At 48.6% G+C, this 26,764-nt stretch overlaps 1 protein-coding gene across 2 annotated transcripts; it reads left to right on the top strand.

The window, feature by feature from the left end:
- Window positions 1–10,004: 10,004 nt before the first annotated feature.
- Window positions 10,005–26,606, top strand: LOC122012834 (nudix hydrolase 26, chloroplastic-like). 2 transcript variants are annotated; one of them, XM_042569490.1, is made up of 6 exons: window positions 10,010–10,278; window positions 10,356–10,406; window positions 24,529–24,621; window positions 25,361–25,455; window positions 26,069–26,183; window positions 26,276–26,606. In XM_042569490.1, exons 1-6 carry the CDS (start codon window positions 10,069–10,071, stop codon window positions 26,360–26,362), a joined length of 651 nt encoding a protein of 216 aa, XP_042425424.1. In that variant the 5' UTR covers window positions 10,010–10,068; the 3' UTR covers window positions 26,363–26,606. The 2 variants fall into 2 exon arrangements, with proteins under 2 accessions (XP_042425425.1, XP_042425424.1); XM_042569491.1 differs by lacking the exon at window positions 24,529–24,621 and having other exon boundaries at window positions 10,005–10,278.
- Window positions 26,607–26,764: the final 158 nt, after the last annotated feature.

The following is a 26,764-nucleotide window of genomic DNA, read 5'->3' as shown; positions in this document are numbered from 1 at the left end:
GGGTAAGTTCGATAACACAGCCACTCTCCATCAGTACACAGATGGAGTAAAATGCCGAGTTTTTCTCACCACTCTCTCGGGATCGGCTCAACGGTGGTTCCGGAGGCTGCCGGACGGATCCATCACAAGCTTCAAGGACTTCCGAACGACCTTCCTCCATCATTTTGCAAGCAGTCGGCGCTATCAAAAAACGAGCGTGAGCCTGTTCGCCATCAAGCAAGAAGCCCGTGAGTCGCTTCGAGCTTACATCCAGCGGTTCAACCAAGTGGCGATGGACATTCCAACGGCCACCTCGGAAACCATGATGAATGCCTTCACACAAGGCCTAGTGGATGGGGATTTCTTCCGATCGCTCATCCGAAAGCCGCCCCGAGACTATGATCACATGCTACACCGGGCGAACGAATACATTAACGTGGAAGAAGCACAAGCGGCAAGGAAAAAGGAAACTCCAGCCGAGCGGGCTCCTCCAGCCGAGCGAAAACAGCAAGCCGCTCATCAGCCGCCTAGAGGACCAAGGGCCGAAGCAATCCGATCGCCCCACGCCAGGTCTCATGTGCAAGAGGTATCTGCCGCCCGGCCCAAGCCAAAGAAGAAATGGACCCCGATGTTCTGCTCCTTCCACCGGACGGATACGCACAACACAAGGGATTACCGAAGTCTTCCCTTCGTGGCTCATCCCGTGCCCCGGAATGCCGGGCGACGGTCTCCATCAGTCGACAGGCGACAGAGACCTAATGAAGCCGACCGGACACGAGTTGATAGGCGACAGCCACAGACGCCCGATCGACGTCGTTCTCCAAGGCAGGAGGATCGCAGAGCGTCCAGAGAACGGTCTCGACCGACCGCTCGGGAAGATTCAGATTGTCCGCCGTACAGGGGAGGTGCTGCCGAAATTTCTTCGGACAGGGACTCCTCCGGGGCGTGACACCAACCGAGCTAGAAAAGCGAGCGTCCGGCAGCTCCAAATTCATGTCGTTGGCTGCAGCCAAGAACGGGCGAGCGGACCGGAAATCAGTTTCGGGCCAAGGGACTTGGAAGGAGTTGAAGTGCCCCACAACGACGCTCTGCTCATCAAAGCGGTAATAGCGAATTATACTATCCACCGCGTTTTTGTAGATACAGGAAGCTCGGTCAACATCATCTTCAGGAAAGCATTCGATCAGTTACAAATTGATCGAGCCGAGCTGTTACCCATGACAACTCCGCTCTATGGGTTCACTGGTAACGAAGTTCAGCCGGTCGGACAGATCCGGCTGGCCACCTCGTTGGGAGAAGAGCCGCTCAGACGGACAAGGACAACAAATTTTGTGGTGGTCGACTCTCCCTCGTCCTACAATGTCATTCTGGGACGACCGGCGCTCAGCGAATTCCGAGCGGTCGTCTCAACCTTCCATCAGAAGATCAAGTTCCCCGTGGAGGACAAAGTGGGAGAAGTACGAGGAGATCAGCTAGCCGCTAGGCGATGCTACATAGAGATGGTCCGAGCAGAAGCCTGTTCCGCTCGGAAGGCGCCCCGGATCGAGGTAAACGCCATCACCGAAAAGTCACCCTCTTTAATTTATGAAGAAAAAGAGGAAGTGCAGATTCACCCAACCCGATCGGAGGCCACAACCTTTATAGCGTCCGATCTGGAAGAGAAGCAGAAAGAAGAGTTGATCCAAAGCCTCCGAAGAAATCATGATGTCTTCGTATGGTCGACACATGAGCTGCCCGGAATTTCACCAAGTATAGCGCAGCATGAACTACATGTTCGACCGGACGCACGGCCCGTGAAGCAGAGAAAAAGAGATTTCAGCGCTGAGCAGAATGCTATCATCCGAGCGGAGGTGGAGAAACTCTTGGAGGCCGGCCATATCCGCGAGGTACAGTTCCCGAGCTGGTTGGCTAACGTAGTATTGGTCTCCAAGCCGGGCAACAAGTGGAGAGTATGCATAGATTTTCGGGATCTCAACAAAGCTTGCCCGAAAGATTTTTATCCTCTGCCTCGGATAGATCAGCTGGTGGACTCTACGGCCGGATGTGAATTAATCTGTATGCTCGACGCTTACCAGGGCTATCACCAAGTGCCGCTCGCCCGTGAAGATCAAGAAAAAGTCAGCTTTGTGACGGCCGACGACACTTATTGCTATAATGTAATGCCGTTCGGATTGAAGAATACGGGGGCCACATATCAGCGCTTGATGAATAAAGTGTTCAGAGAGCAGATCGGACGGAATCTGGAAGTTTATGTGGACGACATTCTCATTAAGTCCATCCGAGCGACCGATCTCTTCAAGGACATGGAGGAAACCTTCCGAACGCTGCGCAAATATGGGGTTAAGTTGAATCCCCAGAAGTGCCTATTCGGAGCAAAAGGAGGGCGCTTTCTGGGGTACATAGTGACCGAGCGGGGCATCGAAGCAAATCCCAGCAAGGTGAAAGCTCTACAAGATATGCCGCCTCCAAGAAATACAAGAGAAGTGCAGCGTTTGACCGGTCGGATCACCGCTCTATCCAGGTTCATCTCCAAAACCGCCGACCAGAGCCTTCCGTTTTTCAAGATCTTACGCAAAGCTACAAAATTTTACTGGGATGAAGAATGCGACCGGGTGTTCGAAGATTTGAAGGCATTTCTGAACTCTCTCCCGATATTAGCCAAGTCGACTGCGGGTGAGCCACTTCACATGTACTTGTCTTCAACTGAGCATGCAATCGGTTCAGCTTTAGTGAGGTCGAGCGGAGAAGAACCTGTATATTTCCTCAGTCATATTTTAAAAGATGCCGAATCTCGCTATACTGGGCTCGAGAAGCTGGCTTTCGCTCTGGTCCTGGCCGCTCGGCGCCTTCGTCCATACTTCCTGGCGCATACGATCATTGTTAAAACCAATAGCCCGCTCGGACGTGTCCTACTAAATCCAGAGGCATCCGGATGGCTCATCAAATGGACGACGGAATTAAGTGAGTTCGATATCCAATACCAGCTCCGCTCGGCGATCAAAGCGCAATCCTTGGCCGATTTCGTGACTGAGGTGCAAAGGCCGGAGCCGGAAGCTATGTGGAGAATATATGTGGATGGGTCGTCCACTCGGCTCGGAAGCGGGATTGGAATATTGTTGCTCTCCCCTCAAGAAGAAAAGATGTACTTATCCGTCCGGCTGGATTATAAAGCTACCAACAATGAAGCAGAATATGAGGTCCTCATAGCTGGCTTGCAGGCTGCCCGGCATGTGGGAGCCGGTCGGGTAATGCTTCACTCGGATTCACAGTTGGCCGCTCAGCAGCTCTCTGGTACCTTCGAAAGGCTCGGAAGCGGGATTGGAATATTGTTGCTCTCCCCTCAAGAAGAAAAGATGTACTTATCCGTCCGGCTGGATTATAAAGCTACCAACAATGAAGCAGAATATGAGGTCCTCATAGCTGGCTTGCAGGCTGCCCGGCATGTGGGAGCCGGTCGGGTAATGCTTCACTCGGATTCACAGTTGGCCGCTCAGCAGCTCTCTGGTACCTTCGAAATTAATAATGCTCGACTCAAGCTCTACGCTGAAGCCTTCGAAAAGCTCAAAGCCGACTTTAGAGAAGTTATTGTTCAGAAGATACCCAGAGCAGAAAATCAAGCGGCCGATGAGTTAGCCAAGCTCGCTAGCTCAATAACGTCGATCGCCATTCAGCAGCCAATTGAAAAAGTATTGTTGGTGGCGCATGTCGATCGGATGGCAGGCCTTACGATTCCGAGTGACTGGAGAACACCCATCATAGAGTTCCTCCGCTCGGGCGCCACACCATCCAATGAGTATGAAGCTCAGCTGCTAAGGAGAAGAGCCGGTCGGTTCACACTCATCGGCGATCAGCTTTACAAAAAGGCTTTCTCACGCCCGTTGTTGAAATGCGTGAGCTCGGAGGACTCGGCTTACATCCTCCAAGAAGTACATCAAGGATCGTGCGGAGGGCATCCGGGCGAACGATCGTTGGCCAAGAAGATCCTCCTGGCCGGGTACTTTTGGCCGACTTTACAAGCAGACGCCGCTCGGACCGTGTCGACGTGCCTTTCATGCCAGAAGTACCATAACTTCTACCACCGACCGGCCGAGGAAATGAAGGCATCTACAGTCTCGTGTCCGTTCGACCAGTGGGGAATGGATATCGTTGGTCCATTTCCTATGGCAACCGGACAGCGGAAATTTCTACTAGTGGCGGTAGATTATTTTTCCAAGTGGGTGGAGGCCGAGCCGCTGGCAAAGATCACCGAGCAGATGGTCAAAAAATTCATCTGGCAACACATCATCTGTCGGTTCGGCATCCCTCGCCGATTGGTTTCCGATAATGGGCGGCAGTTCACAGGGAAGGCGCTAGAGGAGTGGTGCAAAAGCTACGGCATCGAGCAACACTTCACATCCGTGGCTTATCCCCAAAGCAACGGTCAAGCCGAAGTAGCCAATCGGGAAATTCTTCGTATTCTGCGCGCTCGGCTCGACCATTTGGGAGGAAGTTGGCCTGATGAAGTGCCGGGCGTCTTGTGGGCCATCCGGACGACTCCGAAGGAAGGGACGGGCGTCACGCCATTCCATTTGGTGTATGGTGGCGAGGCAGTTATTCCGGTCGAAGTCGGCGTCGAGTCCGTCCGGATTCAGAGTTATGATGATGGCAACGCCGAACGGAGGAACATGGAGCTGGATTTGGTCGACGAGGAGCGAGCCAAGGCGTCCGTTCGGCTAATGGCGTACCGGCAACGGATGAAGCAAAATTACAACCGCCGCGTAATCCCCAGATCATTCCAGGTCGGCGATCGTGTCTAGAAGAAAGTCAAGCCGGTCGGCGATGTTGGCAAGTTAGAAGCTCCTTGGGCGGGCCCCTTCAAGGTTATTGAGAAGCTCCGATCGGGAGCATATTATTTGGAGGATGAAGACGGGCGGCAGCTGGATCGACCGTGGAGTGCGAATCATCTCCAACCTTATCGAGCGGGGGTGAAAGGTGCACGAATGTAAATTATTTTTGTATATGTTAGTTGCCCGTGTCCTTGTAATGCAGGAATCAAAATTAATTCAAAGGATGGCCCATGGGTCCGCCGATCGGCAATATTAAAATTAGCCTTGAGGGCCGTCGAGCTCCGACGTTAAATATCGAGAGACGAGCCGACGTCTATAAACGTCCGAGCGGAAGGCCGTCGAGCTCCGACGTTAAATATCGAGAGACGAGCCGGCGTCTATAAACGTCCGAGCGGAAGGCCGTCGAGCTCCGACGTTAAATATCGAGAGACGAGCCGACGTCTATAAACGTCCGAGCGGATAGCCAGTCACATGATACAATCAACGATAGCCTGGTTATACGGCTGAGCGGCTCTCTCATTAAAAATGTACGGAAAATCTCTTTGGGGGTAAGGCACAAAGAAAAAGTTGGTCAGTGAAAGTTAGGGATCTTAGCATGAAAATGCCGAGCGGTTACGTTCGAAAGCTTAGCGGCTGCGCGGTCGCATGATAGATGTAATTAAGACGATCGAATTGAGCCGAGCGGAAAGGATATAAAGAACACTTAATCAAACAAGTCATTACAGAAAAAAGTTGGGCCAAACGGCGGAATACAAAAAAGTTCATGAAAACGCTCCTCACGCATCAAAATCAAAAAAAGCGTCGGGGATGGAGTCCATCACGCTCGCGAGGTCCTCGGGGGGGATGGTCAGCTCGGCAGGCAGGTGGCCTTTGGTCTTCAGATAGCCCACCGCCGCCTTGATCGCCTCCTCGAAAGTGAGGGATATCTTGTCGGTAAACTTCTCTCCGAAGTCTTCCGAGCGGAGGAACGCCTTCCTCCCTTCTTCGGAGCGAGCTGACTCCCCCTCTTGATATTCTTTGAGCGCAGCGTGGGCAGCGTCGCTGGCGGCCTGAAGATCCTTCAAATCTCCATCAAATCTTTGGAGATCGGCCGAGCGGCTCTCTTTCTCGGTGGCTAGCAGGGCATCCAAATCTTTGATCCTTTGTTCCAGCCCCCTGATCTCCACCTTCATGCGGTCCATATCCTCGATGGCCTGGAGCTTCCTGGTGGTCGCCGTCTTGATCTCCTTATCTCGTTGCTTGATCATCGCCTCAAGCCGGACGACCTTGCTCGCCAGATCGGAAGCCCTTTTCCGTTCGGCTTCCAGTGATTTCTTGGTCTTCTCCAGAGCGGCCGTCGATTGCTGGTTGTCCCCGGCGGCTTTAAGTTTTCTCAGTTCGTTCTCCAGCTCGGCCAACCGATTGCTAATAGCAATCTGCTCCACCCAGTTCTACGATCAAAGGTGAATAGGTTAAAAACTTAATTCCACTACACGAATAAAGAGGAAGGGCATACCCCGGTGGTCTGTTGGAGGTTGCTGTCGCCGAGCTGCCCATGAGTCATCTCTTTTATGCGACGCCGAGCGTCCTCCCAAGCTTTTGCAAGGTGGCCCGTCAAGGTGATCTGCTGCTCGGGAACCACGGGCCGATCAGCAGCAGCCATGTATCTCTCTGAGGGGAGGCACAGAACGGTCTTAATTAAATTCGAGCCGCTCGGCTCGCTCTGAGAGGCATCGACCTTACCGGTGGACGAGGAGGGGAGGTCGCCCAAACGCCTGATACGGCGCAGAGTTCTGGAAGGGCTGGATGGTGGCACCTCAGAGCTGGCCCTCGGAGAGCCATAAGGGGTCGAAGTACTCTCGAGGGAAATCATCCCGGACAGCATCGTAGCATCCGTGCCCCGCTCGGGCGGTGGCTCATTAAGTGGAGTGGAGGCAGACGCAGATTCTGGCCGGCGGCGCTTCCGAGTGACTAGCGGAACATCATCCGCCGAGCGGCCCTCCACCTCGGCTTGGGTAGGAGGTTCTATGTCACCCGCTGCCTCCTCGTGAGAGGCAGGGGCGTCTGAAGCTTCGGGGACAGTTGGTGTCCCCTCACCTTCTTCACCGGCCGGATCAGCTGGAGAAAGGCCCCGTTCGGCGGCCTCCTTGTTCGTCACCGTCTCGATCTAGGCGGCCTTCAATTTGAGCTTCTCGGTAGCTTTGGCGCGCCACATGACTTCAGCTGCAGAAGCAAAAAATAAATTAGTTAGAACAAAACAAACGGGAAGATAAGGGAACTTACTCATGCTGCAGGGCAGGTCGGCTATGGTAGAGGACAAGCCGAATATGTGCATTACTCCTGGGAGGAGTAGCTTGTCAATATGATAGCGCTGGCCAACTAGCCGTTCGGCTGCATGAAGGTAGGCTGCGTCGCCTCTAAATTTGCCGAGCTCCGGTTGCGCCGGCATCGCCGTCTGCCACTTGGTCCGAAAGGTTGGCCGCTCGGGAAAACGTATATAGAAAAAATGCTCCTTCCAATGTTTGTTGGAGCTCGACATGTTATCGAAGAGTACGAAACCTATCCTAGATTGAAAAACAAAAGTACCCCACTCGGCTTGCTTGGGATAGTAAAAGTAGTGGAAGATTTTTGGATCTAAGGGGATGCCGTTCAGTTTGAACAAAACTATTACTCCGCTCAGCAGCCTAATGGAGTTGGGAACTACCTGGCCGAGCGGAATGCGGAAGTAATTGCAGACTTGCAGGAAAAATTCATGGGGTGGGAAGCGTAGTCCGGCCAGAAATTGGTCTCGGAAGAAAAGAACTGTACCGATCGGTGGTGCATGAGGCCGATCGGCCGGTGTGGCTAATACTATTTGGTGGTCGGAAGGAATGTCGTAAGTCCTAGCGAGACGCAACGCGTCCTCCTCGTCAAAACGACTTCCCATGGTCGAGTACCATAGACCCGGAGCACCGCCGATTGACTGCGAAGTACTAGTCATGATAGAAAGACAGGAATGAGGGACAAAAGGGGAAGGTTCAAGCAAGAAATGGAGGAAAATCGCCTGAAGGAAACGATTAATAGCAAGAAGAAAACGTTGGGAACGAGAAAGAGGGTCTTACGAGCAAGAAAAATGATCGACGGGGGCCTGGGGTTGCCGAAGAGTTGAGGGGCAAGGTCGTCGGAGAAAAAAGCGGGCAGAGGAGCGCCGGAGGAGGAGGAACCAATAAGGCGGCGGAGACGGAGACGGAGACGTGGGCTTTATATCGCCGCCCGGGATCAACCTCCACCGTCCGATCCAGGTCGTTGTTAACGAGGTCATCATCCAGCCGTTCATTTCAAACGGCGGCTGTCCCATCGGAAGTGACGCCACCGCCATACGCTGACAAACGCACGATCGCCACGTGTCAGCAGGATATTGGCCGCATTTAATGGGTTCCCCTTACCGTGCTCAGCGCACGTGATGGATAATAGGGGAGAGCATCGGACATGGATGTCAAGAAAACACAAGGCATGGACAAGATACCGCCGGACGGATGAGCATCCTTACGCCTTGCCGATCGGCCCAATGCAACAATCAATGCTCAGTCAGAGCGGCAGTCCAGTCAGTCGGACTTCGCCTCCTTCGACTAGACTCGAGGGGGAGGCAAGTGATCCGGTGGTAAGAGCCCGGGACCCCCTAAAGAGGGGTCAATGCCACGTGGAGGTCAAAAGACCAGGTGGTCCGTCGAAGAAGGGTGAGCCGACCGGACGCATGGAAAAAGGGCACGCCGATCGGCCTGCCCATACACGTCTGATAGTGAAAGACGCCCTGACAGGAGTCGGGGTTCCGACGCTCAATGAAATAGTAAATTGCCGAGCGGAAGGGCTAAGAGAGGGCAGGACATAATGGGCGCGCCGCCCGGCTGGCGCGGGAAATTAAGGCCATCCGGACGACGCTATTCACGCCGGTCGGCCGGACGGACGTCCTGGCCGGGCGGTGGTTGAAGGATAGGAACATCTTCTGACAGCCGTCAAGTCCTATGGCTAGGCCATACTCTAAGTCTGACAACAAGATGTTCTGTTGTCCCATCGAAGACATGACTGAACTGTAGCAGTATGGTGTCAGGTAAGCTCTCTGACAGGTACATACCGAGGTATGAGCTGCGGACACTTATACGCCTCGGTGGACGTGCACTAGTTCTCTCACCGCTCTATATAAAGAGCCTCTTCCTTTGCCGGAGGTAGGCATTCTACGCATTTCGGAGCCACCTTTTTTTGTCCGCTTACCTGACTTGAGCGTCGGAGGGTCGCCGCCGGGAACCCCTTCCCGGCTCGACTTCTGTGCAGGATCGCCGAAGCTTTGGAGGCCTGCGTCAGTGACTAGGAGAGCGCCACGTGCCCAGCGTCCTTTGGTTCGACGATTCGGACAGGATCACCACCAATGAGGTCTGGGGTTCGAATCTCGGCAAAGCCGAGATAAATGTCTCCCTTATGTGCTAATTACTATTCCAAAGCCTAATAGCCGCCCGTGATTTACCTCCTCCGTGTTGGCGGAGGCGCTGAAGGCGAGCGTATTCGCCTTTTGCCACCAATGATATGCTCAAGAAAAAAAATTTAAGGAAAAATTCAAGGATAGACACATAAAGTCATGACCTATCATTTCACTTTTTATGGGTCTCATCATTTTATGTATTTATCATTGAATTTTCTTCCTTAAACATATTATTTTTCCTAAATAAATATGACACTTAGTCCGCCAACGTACAATTATCCATGAAAAATAAATTCATATGTTAGTTGGGCCAATTTGAGACTCAAACCGTATGAAGAATTAAGATGGACTCTACAGCTGCACCATTACCCATGGATGTTTTGAGTTGTTAGCACCATACGAGGTGCTTTGCCCGATATAAAAATTGAGTCATGCCTAATTCCATATAAAGTTTAAACAATGTACAACCCTATTTGCTAGATACGGCAACCCATAGCGGGCCCAACATGATCCAATTCATTTTGGTTGCTTCTAGATATTATTATTTTTTTATATATTATCATTCCATCCTTAAATTCCTTAAAATAAATTAAAATCTCACTCAGTCAAGCCTAATATATTTTTGATTATTAAAATTTTGTCCCGCTCCATTCCAACCAGCCAACGTCCGGGCCAGGTAGCCGTGCCCAGCCCGGCCCAGGAACGTGTAGAGTAGTTTTGAGTTGATTGGTCGATTTCAAAAATTTGTAAAAGACCAGGGGCAATACCGTCAACCTAATTTGCCAATTCCAATTCCTAAACCAACCTTTTCGTCCATGGCGATCCGAAGCGATGATGGTCTCCTCCCTCGCCACCCGCCCCGCCGCCCTCGTTACTTGGCCCTCGCTCAATAAATCCCTCCTCCCGATCAATCCTCCCACGTTCTTCAAGTTCACGTTGTTCTCCGCCAAACCATCGCCCCTCGTCGCCGCCTCCATGGAAAATTCTCCCCCGGGCTACCGCAGGAACGTTGGGATCTGCCTCATCAACCCCGAGAACAAGGCTCGTCGCATCTCATTGTGTCCGGTCGGTTCTTCGTCTCTCGAGAATCCTTCTTATTGATGATTTCGTGTTTCCAGATCTTTTCAGCTTCGAGACTCGATATTCCCGGCGCTTGGCAGATGCCTCAGGTGATTGTAACCGCCTTGCTGTACTTGTCCTTCCTTGATGAAAAGCGTACGTTTTTATGTGCTAATGATCTAGATTGTTCAGATTACGTGCTTAAGCAGCGCCCATTCCATTCTGTCAGTTTTCCTCATATTTTGTCGAGGATTTGTGTTTTAGAAATCATATGTTAGTGATCCTGTCCGAAAGTCGATGAGATAAAAAGTTGGGGATGTGACGCTCCCGCTGACCACCTGTAGACTTCGCTCGGATCTGCAACACAGGTTATGTCAGTACCGAGCCAGGGAAGGGTCCGGGTGTTGGCCTTCCGACGCTCAAGTCAGTCACCCGGCGATGAAGTAGAAGGTGGAGCAACAAGAATGAACAGTAGCGAGAACAGTATTTATCGCGTATTGCGTACCTCCGCCAATGTTTGTACCCCTCTTTATATAGAGCTCCTGTAGCGTGCGTGCATGTTCCCCAAGGCGAGCACGCTTCCCAAAGTTTTCCTTGAAAAGACTTGTAACGGGCCGAGCATATCTCTGAAGTGACAGTGGAAGCTTTCCCCGTACGATCTTCTGGTTGTCCATGCTCGGTGTTGGCGACGCCAACTCCCAAAAGGATGTCGATGGATATCAGAGGGAGTGTACTGCTAGGCCGAGCGGGTTGGCCGCTCGGTCGGAATTTCACTACTCCGGTGCCCCTTCTAGTCGGCCAGAACTTTGCTACTCCTGTGTGTGTGTCCGCTCGGTCGTAACCTCGCTGCTCCTGTGTCCCGTCCGCTCGACCGTAACCTCGTTGCTCCTGTGTCTCGTTCGCTCATCCGTAACTCCGCTGTTCCTGTGTCTCGTCCGCTAGGCCGAAGCTCCGCTCTGCCAATGTCAAGTTCTGCCGCCTGACCGAACGGGGTAACCACTCGGCTCAGCTTCTGCACATCGTCTCCTCCTCCGTTCGGCGTCCAATACTCCATTAAGCGTCGGTCATTTGACACCTCCCTATGTCGAAGGCGGGATCATACTGGGACCTTCTCCCCCTTGTCGGGGCATGCTCGTCCGACCGACCGATGTTATCTGCGCGTTGACCGCCTTGACTTTGACCTCCACCGTGACCGCTATCCTCCGCGGGGTGGGGCCCCTCATCATCACCGCATCACATGCCTTCCCTCAAGTCTAGTCGAAGGAGGTTGCAAGTCCGACTGAATTGTCTGTAAAGTGTGCCATCCGATCGGCTTCGACACTCCGTGGTTTCTGATCGGGATAACGTGGCGTAACGGTCAGCTATGTGACCGCTCTCTGTCGGTCGGCCTGTTGAAGCTTGTCGTTTGGCTGTAGGTTTGCTCCCTTAAGCCGATGGCACAACGAACATTTATACTTGTGAAATTTTTTCTTGGGTTGTCTTGCGATGCAAGCTTACGTCAGCCATATTTCTGGGAGACCGTGCAAAATCCATCTCATAATGGCTGGGTGTGATCCCATATCTCCTTAATTGCCCTCATTAAATGTCGACCGGTGGTGAGGCGTCACGTGTCCAGTCCGCTGCCGCCGCACGCTTGACGTGACATGCGGATATCCGCTGGCGATGTGACATTTGGCGCTTCAAATTCAACGACCTGATCTCTGCCTGTGTTTCCACGACCTAGATCGGATGGCTTCGGTTGGCCGACCCCGAGGCTTATAAGCCCATGCGCGTCGCCGTCTCCTTCGCATCTTCGTCTTTGAGCTCTTCGGCGGTAACTCAATCTGTGTTTCGACGACATTTCTCCTTCCCTGCTCCTCCGATGACCTTTTTCTAGTAAGCTTCCTCCCCATCGCACCCGCCTTCGAGTTTTTCGGCGTTTCTTTATGTTTTGGCGATATTCCAGTAGTGTTCCTTCCCCCCGCATCCTTCCACTGCCTGTGTTTTTTGCGATAACGAGTTTCTCATAGCCGCCTGTTTGCGTCCCTGGGTCTTGGTACACCTCTACTGAGTCCAGGTTTGACGCCAGGGACGCTAAGAGTCTGTCCGCCGCTTTTGAGTTTCCTTCTGGATACAAAATTGTTCTTACTTCTCCTTCTGATCGGCCAAACTCTCCGTCGCCTGACTGTCTTACCTTCTTTAGGGATCATTTTATCGTCGGTCTACGATTTCCTATTCATCCCTTCTTTTGCGCCGTTTGTAAATACTTTCGCATCTCCCTTCATCAATTAGTGTCAAACTCCTTTCGGCTATTGTGCGGGGTAGTTGTTCTGTTCTGCTTGCACGACATTCCTCTCACTCCCCGGATCTTCCACTATTTTTATAACTCGAAATTGTCCGAGCCGAGGACTTTCCTTTTCCAAGCCCGAGTGAGCTTAGTTTTCTTTGACAAAATGCTGACCTCCAACAAGTATTGGAGAGAATACTTTTTTTTTGTATGCCTTCTCGAGGGCTACACTTCCCGACCCATTGACAACTCGAAGTGGCGAGTCAGCCTCCCTTGAAACAGTACAAGAGCCGATCGGACTACCTCAATGCAGCTTCGATGTTGGCCGGTCAAAAATATGACATCCATAAGTTGCTGCTGGAGGGCGTCCTCTACATCTTCGGCTTGAGTTCGATTCGCACCCGACTTCCGTCCAGCCTAGGTATGCAACTTCTTTACTCCTTCCTTTGATTTTAATTGATTTTTCTCCCTCTTTTGCAGCCGAAGTCATGCTACGTGCGCGTCTGGCCGACAAGGCTAAGCTTGCGGATGTCATGATCAATGCGGCAGTTGTGGAGGAATTGGAGAGTCGCGGCTTGCAGTCAGTCGGCTCTCAAGAAGACCCCCAAGACGAGGGCGAGGCATCTCCAGTCTTGGCGAACGCGGGGGCAGCCAGCCGGACGCCTAGTGGTGAAGCGGCTAGCGGATCAAAACTTCCCTCCGAACGACAATCGGTCGTCCAAGTCGAGGGGGCGTCGGGTTCGGTCGCAGGAGAGCCGCTGATTAAGCGCAAGAGGCACCGGGCGGAGCCTTCATCACGCTCTGCATCCTCAGTGGTGCGGTCTGCGCAGGTTGAAACTTCGACCCCCGCTCCTGTTGAAGAGACTACTGGCCCACATCGTCTGATCGGATGCCATCATTGTCCGGTTTGCTGCAAGGGATTGTCCGCGCCACCAGTAGCCTTCATGCCACCGCCATCCAAGGTCAAAAAGTTCGGCATCCGTCCGACGTCCTCGTCTCGGTAATCCGGACGAGCGACATCTACCCAGTCAGCCTCGAGCGGCCAACGCTATATACCGACGGTTCTCCATCTGCCGATTGAAGAATGACGCAAGTCGGCTAGCGTTGCATTCCGATCCCTCGAGCACCAGATAATTATCCAGGAGCCGCTCGCGCAGATATGGGCTAATGTCGGAGCCCGCGCAACGATGATGCCTCCGGGGGCGCTTGCGGACAGCCACACCCAGATGTTGACTGGGATAAGTGTTGTATTCTTCTTAATCTATTTTCGCTCGGCGCTTATATTTTCCTTATTCGCAGTATTGGGAGAGAGTCTGGCCATGTGCTAGAGACTCGCATTTTTGGAGGAGGAAGTCAAGAAGTTGAAGGCATCGAGCGGCCAATCCTCCGTCTCTCAAGAGCAGATAAATGCTGAGGTGGTCAAGCTGAGGGTCGATCTGGCGAAGAGCACTGCACTACTCGAGGCCGAGTGGGGAAAAAGCGCAGAGCAGACCTCTTTGCTGGCTCGGCTCAACAAGCAAGTCACCACCTTTGACGCCAAGATCGAGTCGGCCAACGCAAGGAAGCTTCGGGCCATCGAAGACTTGGACCTGAAGAATAAAGAGGCCCGGGCCTTCGCTAAGAAGATCAAAGAGACTGAAGATGTTTTGGTCGCCGAACGGAATAGCCGGTCGGCCGAAGAAACCGCCCTTCGAGGCCAACTCACCGCGAAGAATAATGAGCTGGTCACTGCGAAGGACGAGCTGGAGGCCTCCCGAACGGCTTTGAAGACCTATCAAGATTCCGAGTCTAGCTGGTTCGAGGCTATGAAGAGGAACTACATCTGTTCGGACGCGTTCAATGACAAGGTTGCCAATCGGGCTCTTCGCTTGTTTTATCTTACAATTAACGGGACGCTCAACCAACTTAGGGAAGGCGGTTACCTCCTCGCCGCTCTGACAAGTGAGGTCATCAGTCGGGACATCTGACCGAATCGCTGTCTGATGATGCCTTAGATTACCTTGAGTGAGGTTGAGAGTTCCTCTTTTTGTAAAATTTTGTAGTTTCAATGAATGCTAGCCCGTTCGGCTAAGCTTTGTCTTCTTCTAGTATTTTTTTTTTCAACTCATCTCTTGAACTTTGCATAAACCTGTGGCCTCATGACTCCTCTGATCGACAACGACTAGTCTTATCCAGTCGATCGGTCCTATTTGTTTTTAGAGTTACTCATCATGATTATACGACCTTCTGATCAGCAAAGAGTATTTGGAAGAATAGTCCCGAACGATCGTCGTACTTCGAAGACTTGGAGAGTAGCTCGTATTCATGGTCGGTCGTTCATTGCTATCGGATTATAAGACCGACGGTTGCCCGTTCATTGAGCCAAGGGTTTAAGGTCGCCGCTCAACCATTGATGAAGACCAGGGTTTAAGGTCGTCGCTCAACCATTGATGAAGACCAGGGTTTAAGGTCGCCGCTCGATCGTTGATGAAGACCAGGGTTTAAGGTCGCCGCTTGACCGTTAATGACGACAACGGTTTAAGGTCGCTGCTCGACCGTTGATGTAGACTAGGCGAAGACTAGGGTTTAAGGTCGTCACTCGACCGCTGATGCAGATTAGGATTTAAGGTTGTTGCTCGACCGTTGATGTAGACTAGGGTTTAAGGTTTCCGCTTGACCATTGGTGTAGACCAGGGTTTAAGATCGCCGCTCGACCGTTGGGGAAGACGAGGTGAAAACTATGGTTTAAGGTCGCCACTTGAATGTTGGTGAAGACGAGAGTTTAAGGTTGCCGCTCGGCTATTGGGGAAGGTGAGGATTTAAGGTCGCCGCTCGACCATTGATGACGACAAGGGTTTAAGGTCGTCGCTCGACCGTTAGGGAAGACGAGGGTTTAAGGTCGCCGCTCGATCGTTGACGACGAGAGTTTAAGGTCATCGCTCGACCGTTGATATAGACTAGGGTTTAAGGTCGTTGCTCGACTGTTGATGTAGACTAGGGTTTAAGGTTACCGTTCGACCATTGATGTAGACAAGGGTTTAAGGTCATCACTCGACCGTTGGGGAAGACGAGGGTTTAAGGTCGCCACTTGACCGTTGATGACGACAAAGGTTTAAGGTCGCTGTTCGACCGTTGATGACAAGGGTTTAAGGTTGCCGCTCAACCATTGATGTAGACTAAGGTTTAAAGTCGTCGCTCGATCGTTGATGTAGTCTAGGGTTTAAAGTCGCCGCTCGAGCGTTGGGGAATACGAGGGTTTAAGGTCGCCATTCGATTGTTGATGATGACAAGGGTTTAAGGCCGACACTTGACCGTTGGGGAAGACGCATCTCAAGAGGCATTCTTCGCTTTTATTCATATTTTGCCCTACGTTTAAGAAACATACAAAAATACATGTATTCAATCGCGTACCTCTCATCCGACCCTGCAGGATTGGAGATGATTCGCGCTCCATGGTCTCTCGAGCTGCCCTCCCCCCTCATCCTCCAAGTAGTAGATGCCCGGATGGAGCTTTTGCACGATCTTGAAAGGTCCCGCTCATGGAGCTTCGAGTTTGGTGACGTCGCCGACCGACTTCACTTTCTTCTATACGAGATTGTCGACCTGGAAGGACCTCGGGATCACCCTCCGGTTGTAGTTCTACTTCATCCGTTGCCAATACGTCGTTAGCCGAACAGCTGCTTTCAACCGCATTTCGTCCACCAAGTCGAGCTCTATGAGCCTCCGTTTGACGTTTCCTTCATCATAGTACTGCACCCGATCGAATTCTACTCCGACCTTCACGGGGATGACTGCTTCGCCGTTGTATACCAAGTGGAAGGGGGTTATGCCGGTCGCCTCCTTCGGGGTCGTGCGAAGGGCCCACAACATACTGGGGAGCTGCCTCCGACGTGGTCGAGCCGAGTGCGTAGAACCCTGAGGATTTTCCGATTAGCGACTTCGGCTTGTCCGTTGCTTGGGGGTAGGCCACAGAGGTGAAAGCCTGTTGGATGTCGTAATCCTCGCATCACTCTCTGAGCCCCTGATCGGCGAACTGTCTTTCATTGTCTAATACGAGCCGGCGTGGTATGCTAAACCGGCATATGATGTTCTGCCAAACAAACTTAATGATCGTATGCTCGGTTATTCTTACAAGCAGCTCAGCTTTCACCCACTTCGAGAAGTAGTCGACCGCGACAAGTAGAAATTTCCGCTGACCGGTCGCCATGGGGAATGACCCAACGATATCCATGCCCCATTGATCGAACGGGCAAGATACTGTGGACGCCTTGATTTCCTCGGTCGGTTGGTGCGGAAGATTGTGATACTTTTGGCAGGACAAGCAGGTGGCTACTTCCGAGCGGCATCTTCTTGGAGGGTCGGTCAAAAATATCCGGCGAGTAGTATCTTATGAGCTAATGCACGGCTGTCCGGATGACCTCTGCAGGAACCTTGGTGCACCTCCCGCAGAATGTATTCGACATCTTCCGATCCGACGCATTTAACTAGGGGCTTGGAGATTGCTCTCTTATAAAGCTGGTCCTCGACCAAGATGAACCGTCCGACCTTGTTCTTCAGCAGGCGAGCTTCTTCCTAATCGACAGGTGTTACTCCCGACCGCAGAAACTCTGTTAGAGCTGTCCTCCAGTCGTTCGGGAAGGTCATTCCTTCCATTCGGTCAATATGCGCCACTAACGAGACATGTTCGATCGGCTGTCCTATGACATTCGGCGATAACGAACTGGCTAATTTTGCCAACTCATCTGCCGCCCGGTTCTCCGATCGGGGGATTTTTTGTATAATGACCTCTTGAAAGTTGGTTTTCAGCTTCTTGAAGGCCTCCGCATAGAGCCTGAGTCAAGCATTGCTTATCTCGAACGTCCCGGATAGCTGCTGAGCGGCCAACTGAGAGTCCGAGTGGATGAGGACTTTAACGGCTCCCACATACCGGGCTGCCTGTAGGCCGGCTATCAATGCTTCATACTCAGCTTCATTATTGGTGGCTCTGTAGTCCAGCCGAATGGATAGATGCATCCAGTCTTCCCGTGGTGAGATGAGCAATATGCCGATTCCGCTACCTTGCTGAGTGGACGAGCCATCAGCAGATATCCTCCACGTTACCTCCGGCTCGTCACTCTAGACCTCTATGACGAAATCCACCAAGGCCCGAGCCTTAATTACCGCTCAGGGTTGATACTGTATGTCGAATTCGCTCAGCTCGGTCGACCATTTGATCAGTCTTCCTGATGCCTCGGGGTTGAGAAGGACCTGTCCCAAGGAGTTGTTAGTTAGTACGATGATTGAGTGTGCAAGAAAATATGGGCGAAGCCTCCGAGCGACGAGAATCAAAGCATAAGCTAATTTTTTCAGACCGATGTAGCGAGACTCTGCATCCTTCAATATATGACTTAAAAAGTATACAGCTTGTTGCTCTTGGCCATTCTGCCTAACTAGAGTCGACCCAACCACATACTCGTTGGATGATAAATAGATCTAGAGCGGCTCACCAACAATTGGATTGGCTAATATAGGCAAGGAGTTAAGATATTCCTTAAGCTCTTTCAATGTCCGATCGCATTCGGCGTCCCACTAGAATTTTGTAGCTCGGCGAAATGCTTTTAAGAAAGGCAGAATTCGGTCGGATGACTTGGATATGAATCTGGATAACGCCGTGATCCGACCGGTCAGTCATTGAGCTTCCTTCAAGTTCCAAGGCGGTGGCATGTCCTGCAACGCTTTGACTTTGCTTGGATTGACTTCAATGCCCCGCTCGGTGACAATGTAACACAGGAAGCGACCACTCTTTGCGCCGAATAGACACTTGCTGGGGTTCAGCTTTATTCCATACGCCCTCAACGTTCGGCAAGTTTCCTCGATATCTGCGCACAAGTCAGCAGCTCGGAGGGATTTTATTAATATATCGTCAACGTATACCTTTATGTTACAGCCGATCTGTCGTCGGAACACCTTGTTCATCAGCCTCCGGTAAGTGGCTCCAACATTCTTGAGTCTGAACAGCATGACTTGTAGCAGTACGTTCCGTCGGCCGTAATGAAGCTGACCTTCTCCTGGTCTTTTTGAGCGAGCGACACTTCGTGATACCCTTGGTATGTGTCGAGCATGCAGATCAGCTCGTAACCCGCCGTTGAGTCCACCATCTGGTCTATCCTGGGTAACAGATAGAAGTCTTTTGAGCATACCTTGTTCAAATCGCGGAAGTCAATGCAGACCCACCATTTATTGCCCGGCTTGGAGACCAACATGACATTGGCTAGTCAGCTCGGGAATTGAACTTCCCTAATATGATCGACCTTTAACAACTTTTCTATCTCCGCCCAGATGATCAAATTTTGCTCCGCACTGAAGTCCCTCTTACTTTGCTTCACCGATCGAGCATCCGGTCGGACATGAAGCTCATGCTGAGCTACACTCGGGGAGATACCGGGAAGCTCGTATGTCGACCAGGCAAACGCATCATGATTTTATCTAAGGCAAACGACCAACTCTGTTTTCTTCTCCACCCCCAGGTCAGCAGCTATAAAGGTGGTTGCTTCCGTTCGGCTGGGGTGGATCTGAACCTCCTCCTTTTCTTCGTACACCAATGTAGGAGGTCTTTCAATGATTGCGCTCAACTCCAAGCGCGGATTCTTCTGAGCGCTTTTTCCTTCGGACTTGACCTTCTCAACGTAACATCGTTGAGCGACCAATTGATTGCCTTTGATTTCGCCCACCCGGTCGTCCACCAGGAACTTGATCTTTTAGCAGTAGGTAGACACCATCGTCCGAAATTCGTTGAGGGTCGGTCGACCCAAGATGACGTTAGAGGCCGACGGTGAGTCCATCACGATGAAGTTTGTGGTCATTGTTCTCCTCAGTGACTCTTCCCCGAGCGATATGGCTAGTAGGGCCTATCCGAGCGGCAATACCTCGTTGCCCGTGAAACCATAGAGAGGGGTCGTCATTGACAGCAACTCATTTCGTTCGATTTATAATTGATCGAACGCCTTCTTGAAGATGATGTTCACTGAACTTCCTGTATCAACAAAAGTTCGGTGAATAGTATAATTAGTAATTACTGCCCGGATGATCAGCGCGTCGTCATAAGGGATCTCCACTCCCTCCATATCTCTGGGGCCGAAGCTTATCTCGGGCCCCTCAGCCTTCTCCCTACTGCATTCCACGGCGTGGATCTCCAGTTGCCGGGCGTACGATTTCCTGGCTCTGTTGGAGTCACCGCCGGTCGACCCATCGGCGATCATGTCTATTTCTCCTCGGGCGGCGTTGCTTCTGTTTTCTTCTTCCCGAGCGGAGGGTCTATTTCGCTCGACCGGGACTCGGGAGGGATCAGTGCTATCCCTCCGCTGACGCTGATGGTGTCGCTTGGGCGCCCTTCTTTCGTCCTCTCGTCGCCCGGTAGATCGTTGTCTATGTCGCCAATCGGGAGTGGGAGATCGACGGCGGTATCCTCTCGGCGCCGGTCGGTTGTTGATCGGTGTCAGATCGTAGCAGTCGCGCGTGTTGTGCATCACCGACTAGTGGAAAGAGCAGAACATTGGCGTCCATACCTTGCCTCTTCGGCCGACCGGAGGCCATATACTGCACGACATGTGTCCTGGCCTCCTGGTGTGGCCGCGCTCCTCCACTCTTGGCCCCTTGGGCTGTTGGTGGCTGCTCGTCGGTCGTTGGCGCGAGCTCGGCCAGCGTTTCCTTCTTCCTCGCTGCCTGAGCTTCTTCCACGTTTATGTATTCATTGACCTTCCTGTGCAGGTGGTCGAAGTCCTTGGGCGGCTTCCGGATGAGTGATCGAAAGAACTCTTCTTCAACCAACCCTTGAGTGAAGGTGTTCATCATCGTCTCGGATGAGACCGAGGGGATATTCATGGCTACTTGATTGAAACGCCCGATGTACGATCGGAGCGCTTCCGTGGGCCCTTGCTTTAGGGCAAAGAGGCTGACGGTCGTCTTCTGATAGCGTCGGCTGCTGGCGAAATGGTGCTGGAACGCAGCTCGGAAGTCCTTGAAGCTACGTATTGAGTCGTCCGGCAGTTTTCGGAACCAGCGCTGCGCCGAGCCAGAGAGAGTAGTGAGAAAGATTCGACACTTCATCCCATCCGTGTACTGGTGCAGTGTGGCTACATTATCAAACTTATCCATATGATTATCTGGATCGGTCGTTCCGTTGTATTCCCCGATCGCCAATGGGGTATAGTTCCGGAGTAGAGGGTCACTTAAGATCGCCTGAGAGAACTACTGATTGATCCGCTTGGGCGATGCGTGACTTCTGGGCGCCTTTCCTTTTCGCGCGCCCTGAATGGGAGCGTTGTCCGAAGATGACCCCCTCTCCTAGTTCACCTGAGCTATTTCTGAGGGGGTCCGGAACAAAGCGCGATGAAATGGGATGGGCGCGGGCGACACTTCCCCCTGTGTGTTGGTCGATCCTCTATTCTGCCCCCATATGGAAACTGGTTCCGGTTGGTCTTTTAGTCCCGCTCGGCCTCATGCTGCCGACGTCGCCGGCTGTTGTACTAGCCGATCAGCTAGTGCCTGCTGTTCCTGCTGCTTGAACATCTTCGCCGCTCGGGCTTGCACAAGCATGTCGAGTTCCTCTTTGGTGAGCGTCACGGTTGTGAGTCGTCCAACGTCCTCTATCTTCTCAAATCGTATGCAAGTTAAGTTTCCACACACGGCGCCAAGTATGATCTTGTCCGAAAGTCGATGAGATGGAAAGCTGGGGATGTGGCGCTCCTGCTGACTGCCTGTAGACTCTGCTCGGACGTGTAACACAGATTATGTCAGTGCCGAGCCAGGGAAGGGGTCCCCGACGTTGGCCTTCCGACGCTCAAGTCAGTCACCAACGATGAAGTAGAAGGCGGAGCAACAAGAATGAACAGTAGTGAGAACCGTGTCTATCGCGATTGCGTACCTTCGCCGATGCTTGGACCTCCCCTTTATATAAAGCTCCTGTAGTATGCGTGCACACCCCCAAGCCGAGTATACTTTCCAAAGTTTTTCCTGAAAAGACTTGTTAGTAAAGTGCCCCTGACACAGTACCTTAAAGGGTCAAGCATATCTCTGAAGTGACAGAGGAAGTCGTACGATTTTCTGGTTGTCCATACCCGGTGTCGACGACACCAACTCCCAAAAGTATGTTAATGGATATCAGAGGGAGTCTACTGCTAGACCGAGCGGGTTGGCCGCTTGGTCAGAATTTCACTGCTCCAGTGCCCCGTTCGGTTGGCCAGAACTTCGCTACTCCTGTGCGTGTGTCCGCTCGGCCGTAACCTCGCTGCTTCTATGTCCCGTCCGCTCGGTCGTTACCTCACTGCTCCTGTGTCCCATCCGCTCGTCCGTAACTCCATTGTTCTTGTGTCTCGTCCGCTAGGCCGAAGCCCCGCTCTGCCAATATCGAGTTCTACCGCCTGGCCGAGCGGGGTAGCCACTCGGCCCGACTTCTGCACATCGTCTCCTCCTCCGCTCGGCGTCCAATACTCCATTGAGCGTCAGTCATTTGACACCTCCCTGTGTCGAAGGCGGGATCGGACCGAGACCTTCTCCCCCCGGTCGGGGCATGCTCGCCCGACCGGCCGATGCTATCTGCGCGTTGACCGCCTTGACTTTGACGTCCATCGTGACCGCTATCCTCCGCGGGGTGGGGCCCCTTATCATCACCGCATCAGTTAGGATTGTGCATAATTATTTGAAGGGGAGGTGGATCGTTAATAGATATTAGGATGTGCCTTGTATTACTCCATATTGCCCATTTGCTTCATTTTAATTCCTTTTTATTTGGAATAGTACTGCAAAGAATTTGCTGATAATGAGATAGAAGTGGGAATTTCATTCTCTATTCGGGATGTTTCTAATAAAAACAGTTTGTTGCTACATTCCTCAAAAACTTGAGATGCGTTACTCCTATGCTTTTAAACTCATAGTTTAAACATAAACTACATTACCATAATGAAATCATCAGGCCAATTTAGTTAAATACAAAGTCAAACAGAGTTCTTTCCAATTTCTTGAACCACAGAAATAGGACTATAATACTTGTGATTTAAGAATTGATTTCATCAAGGAGTTCCTCAGTTAAGATTGTTATGGGTCAATTTTAGGAGTTTAAGTTATAATTTTGTGAAATTGGTTTGCTATAGCCTATAGGAGATTGTTTAGTCAATTATCATTCGATCAAAGGATTAAATGATTTGAGATATATGACACTTGATTGCCCAAGCTTTCTTTGTTATTGATGAATAATTAACAACAAATTTCAAAATAATTGATGTAAATAATTAATATTACCATTGAATAATTTAAAATTAATGATTTAGGGTAAATATTTAATTTGTTAATGATAATTAATTGATTTATTATATCTCTTTATTAGAATTGTTCAATAAAAGGTAAACTTTAATACATTTTATAATTATTTGATGGTAAAATTTAAATAATTTCAGAATTATTTAATTAAGAAAATAATTTCTATTATAAGCATCGGAATTTCTCATAGTTAATTTATAATCTTTAAAGATGATTGAATATTTAGAATAAGTAAACAATTGATTTAAACCATTATTTTACTTATTCTCAATGACCTTTTTATTTAAACTAATTCTTCTCTTCAAACTAGTTCTACTCTCATTATTTCTATTTAATGAACTCCGTCTCTACTAATTTATTTTATAGAATCTAGAAAATCAAAAGGTTTATGAGAGAGAGAATATATTGGCATCTAGGATTTATGAGGCAGGTTTTTCCTCTTCCCTTTGTGGTGCACTATATTTTTTGTATCTTTTTTTCATGTCTTTGTATCTCACTCTCTTGTGACTAATATGAAAATTGATCGAGATGCTAAGGCATGAAAACAAGCATGATATAATAAAAGATTTGCACTGCCAAGAGAATAAGGGGAGGGGCCTTCCTCATAAATTCTAATGTTGATATACTCTGGTCTCCAAAACTTTTAAAATTTCCAAATTTCATGAAATGAATTGGCGAAGATACAGAGTTTACTAAATAAAGAGTTTGAAAGTAGTTTAAATAAAAGGCCAATTAACATTAGCAAAATAATAATTTATATTAGATTATATGTAAAACAATTGTTTGTCCTATTCTACTCACTGCAATACTATTTAAATTAGCATAATAAAATACTTTCGAAAATATTTTAAATATCCTAAATGAATTATGACTAAAATTAAAGATAATACATTTTTTGTCTTAGTTTATTAAATAGGAACTGAAAGATTTGGTGAGGTATAATTCTAAAGAGATTAAATTTAGTTTTAAATAAAATGGTCAATTAACATTAGAAAAATAATTATCTAAATTAGAACAAGTAATCAATTGTTTAACCTATTCTACTAATTACAATAATATTCAAAATTTGCATAATTCAATACTTTTGGAAGTATTATAAATATCATAAATTAACTATAATCAAATTAAACATAATACAAATCTTTGTCTCATTTAAATAATTTCAAAAATATTATCATAAATTCATCATGAGAGAATTATTCACTTTTACCATTAGATAATGATAAAATCTATTAAAATTTCTATCCTGGTAAAGCAACATAACAAGTCAATCAATTATCATTCATAATATAGTTATTTTTCCTAAATAATTAATTCCAAATTTTTCAAAGGTGATCTTGATTATTTGCATCAATTATTTGCCTTATATCACAAGTCATTTAATCATTTAGTCAAATAATTGAACTAAATAATTTCCTATCGGAAATAATTTCATAAATAACTGGACTAACTTAATACTCCTAAAATTTGATTCTAACAAAGAATGGTTCCAAATGACACTTCTAATTAAGGGGAGTGTTTGTACCTTTTTTATTCTAGTTTGTGACATGTCTGTAGAATAGGTTTGAAATCGATGATTAAATAACTACCTCTTCTATTGTCAAACCGTGGAGAGACCTGGATATGGGAACTTCAATTTGTGACGTTCTGTTTGCAACTGGAGTTTTGCTCTCTTTCATGAATTTCTTATTCAGGGTGGTATTGATGGTGAAGAAGATGCTAGGATTGCTGCCTTTAGAGAGTTGAAAGAAGAAACAGGAGTTACATCAGCAGAGATCCTTGCTGAGGTGACCAATTTATACTACGACGAGCATTTTTTTTTCATTTTATTTTGGTATGGAATAAGATGCTGATTCTTCAAATGGGTTGGGGATATATCATGTAACTTTGTTCTATGAACAATCATCGCTTGTATTGGTTTGTAGGATACACTACTGATTAGGCTCTGTTCTAACAAAAAGAATTATCAGTAGGAAGAATCTAGTATATATGAATTAATCTTTGGATTAAACCAAAGCTTCAACTATTAGTTTTATGCCATTAAAGCTAGATATAATCAAATAATAAGGGCAGCCCGGTGCATGAAGCTCTTCCTAGGCGAGGTCCTGGGGAAGGATCTATTGTACATAGTTTTATCCTATTTTTTGCAAGAGGCTGTTTCCAGAGGCATAATCAAATAATGAGGTTAAAAATTTAATTCTTTAGCTGCCTTAATTTTTGCCATACACCAGGTCTGTTCTCTTCTTTATGTGGCAGCAATATCCCAACTGCATTCTGCATTCTGCATTCTGCATTCAGCTACCATCTGTGACATTAATCTTGTTTTTTTTGTTGTCAATCAATTTAAGCTATAATTCACTATATTTTCTCGTCTATGATCTTAGCTAAGAAAATGTGGTTTAATTAGTATTTAGATGAGATCTAGCAATTGGTTAATCTAACTTATTTTTGTTCACATGGATTTTATAACTGCATTAAAGTATGAGAAGCTACTGAGTATATGCTTTCCAAACTCTGCTACTGCAGGTTCCTTACTGGTTAACCTATGATTTCCCTCCAGAAGTAAGGGCAAAGCTTAACAAACTATGGGGAACAGATTGGAAAGGTCAAGCACAAAAGTGGTAAGAATTCCAGTGTTCCTGATGAATTTCTACCTCTTAAATGCAATGGAGAGGCTTGTTACCATAAGCATTTTTGCTACACATGCTTGGTAAGGTTGTTGAAAGGTGCATGTTTAATATAGCATTTTGAAAAAGGATGTGCATGAGAAATGGTTTGTACAAAACACACATCTTATCTAGCAGTTAACCCACAAGGATGACAAAATCCAATTGTCTTCACTGGGGGCTAATTTGTTTTCTCGCTTTTGTCCTATTAAAATCCAATTTCTGTTTCCCTTTATAAATATATAGTATCTTTTCTATGTTTGTACATTAAATCTTTTGGTAGATATTCTACCTTTGGAAAGTAGTAGTTAATTGCACAGGGATCAGACTTCAGTGAGTGTAGCATAGGATTGTAGTTAACTGCACAATTGAGACAACTTTGATGTTCTTGGTCTTAGTTAATGACCAGTAAGGTTCATCCAGAATCTATTGATTGTTATTTCTCATTTAAGTGCTCTTGAATTAAAGAAAGCTTTACTTCCAGAATGTTGATATTTGTTCCTTCTAACTTTGAAAATGCTGGTGTTGTAATCTCATTCTCTATAGCTAAGCCTACTATGAAGTACAGGTTTTTATTTAGATTCACTGGGAGCGAAGATGAAATTAATCTTGCTGGGGACGGAAGTGAGAAGCCAGAATTCGGAGAGTGGATGTGGATGACACCACATCAAGTGATCGATCATGTGGGTAAACAAACCTACTCTTGTAGTGCTATATTGGATGGCCGCTTCAAGTAAACTTGAATCTCACGCTACATTACTCTCCTCCTGAACAGGCAGTTGATTTCAAGAAATCGGTCTACGAGGAGGTTCTTAAGTTCTTTAAGTCTCATTTACAGCCAGAATCATCTTCTGAAGCATAGATAGTTTGCAAGTATTGAACCGCCATTTCGAGTGACCATAGCAATAACTGGTCAAACGAACCACTATTCAAGGTCTAGTACATGATCCCATTTACATGTGGTTTGTTAGTGATCAAACATTGTTGATATATGATGTAATCATGTTTAACTGCAATGATGATCCCAAAGACGAATACCTTCTTGTTGAATTCGAAACCATTCGTTGCTTTAATGTGATCACATCAATTTTGTTGCCTACTTATAATCCATCATGTTTAACATATGTCATTGATGATTAACCTAACTTGTGACTGAATCTTTGTTTATACATTGACAATGTCATGTTATACAGTGACTATGTAGTGCGTTCGAGATGTCATTCGTCAAGTTTGTTACTTCATTGATGGCTAAGAAGTGAATCAA

The sequence above is a fragment of the Zingiber officinale genome, chromosome 8A (genome assembly GCF_018446385.1).
Source record: "Zingiber officinale cultivar Zhangliang chromosome 8A, Zo_v1.1, whole genome shotgun sequence".
Taxonomy (NCBI): domain Eukaryota; kingdom Viridiplantae; phylum Streptophyta; class Magnoliopsida; order Zingiberales; family Zingiberaceae; genus Zingiber; species Zingiber officinale.
The sequence above is the reverse complement of the archived record's forward strand: the minus strand, read 5'-3'. Positions and strand labels throughout refer to the sequence as shown.

Bases quoted from the DNA above. Each gene is read 5' to 3' on its own strand.
- LOC122012834 (XM_042569490.1), top strand. From the start codon at position 10,069: ATGATGGTCTCCTCCCTCGCCACCCGCCCCGCCGCCCTCGTTACTTGG. The intron at 10,279-10,355 runs GCTCGTCGCATC...TCGTGTTTCCAG, and splicing joins TCATCAACCCCGAGAACAAG to ATCTTTTCAGCTTCGAGACT. The intron at 10,407-24,528 runs GTGATTGTAACC...TTTCTTATTCAG, and splicing joins GCGCTTGGCAGATGCCTCAG to GGTGGTATTGATGGTGAAGA.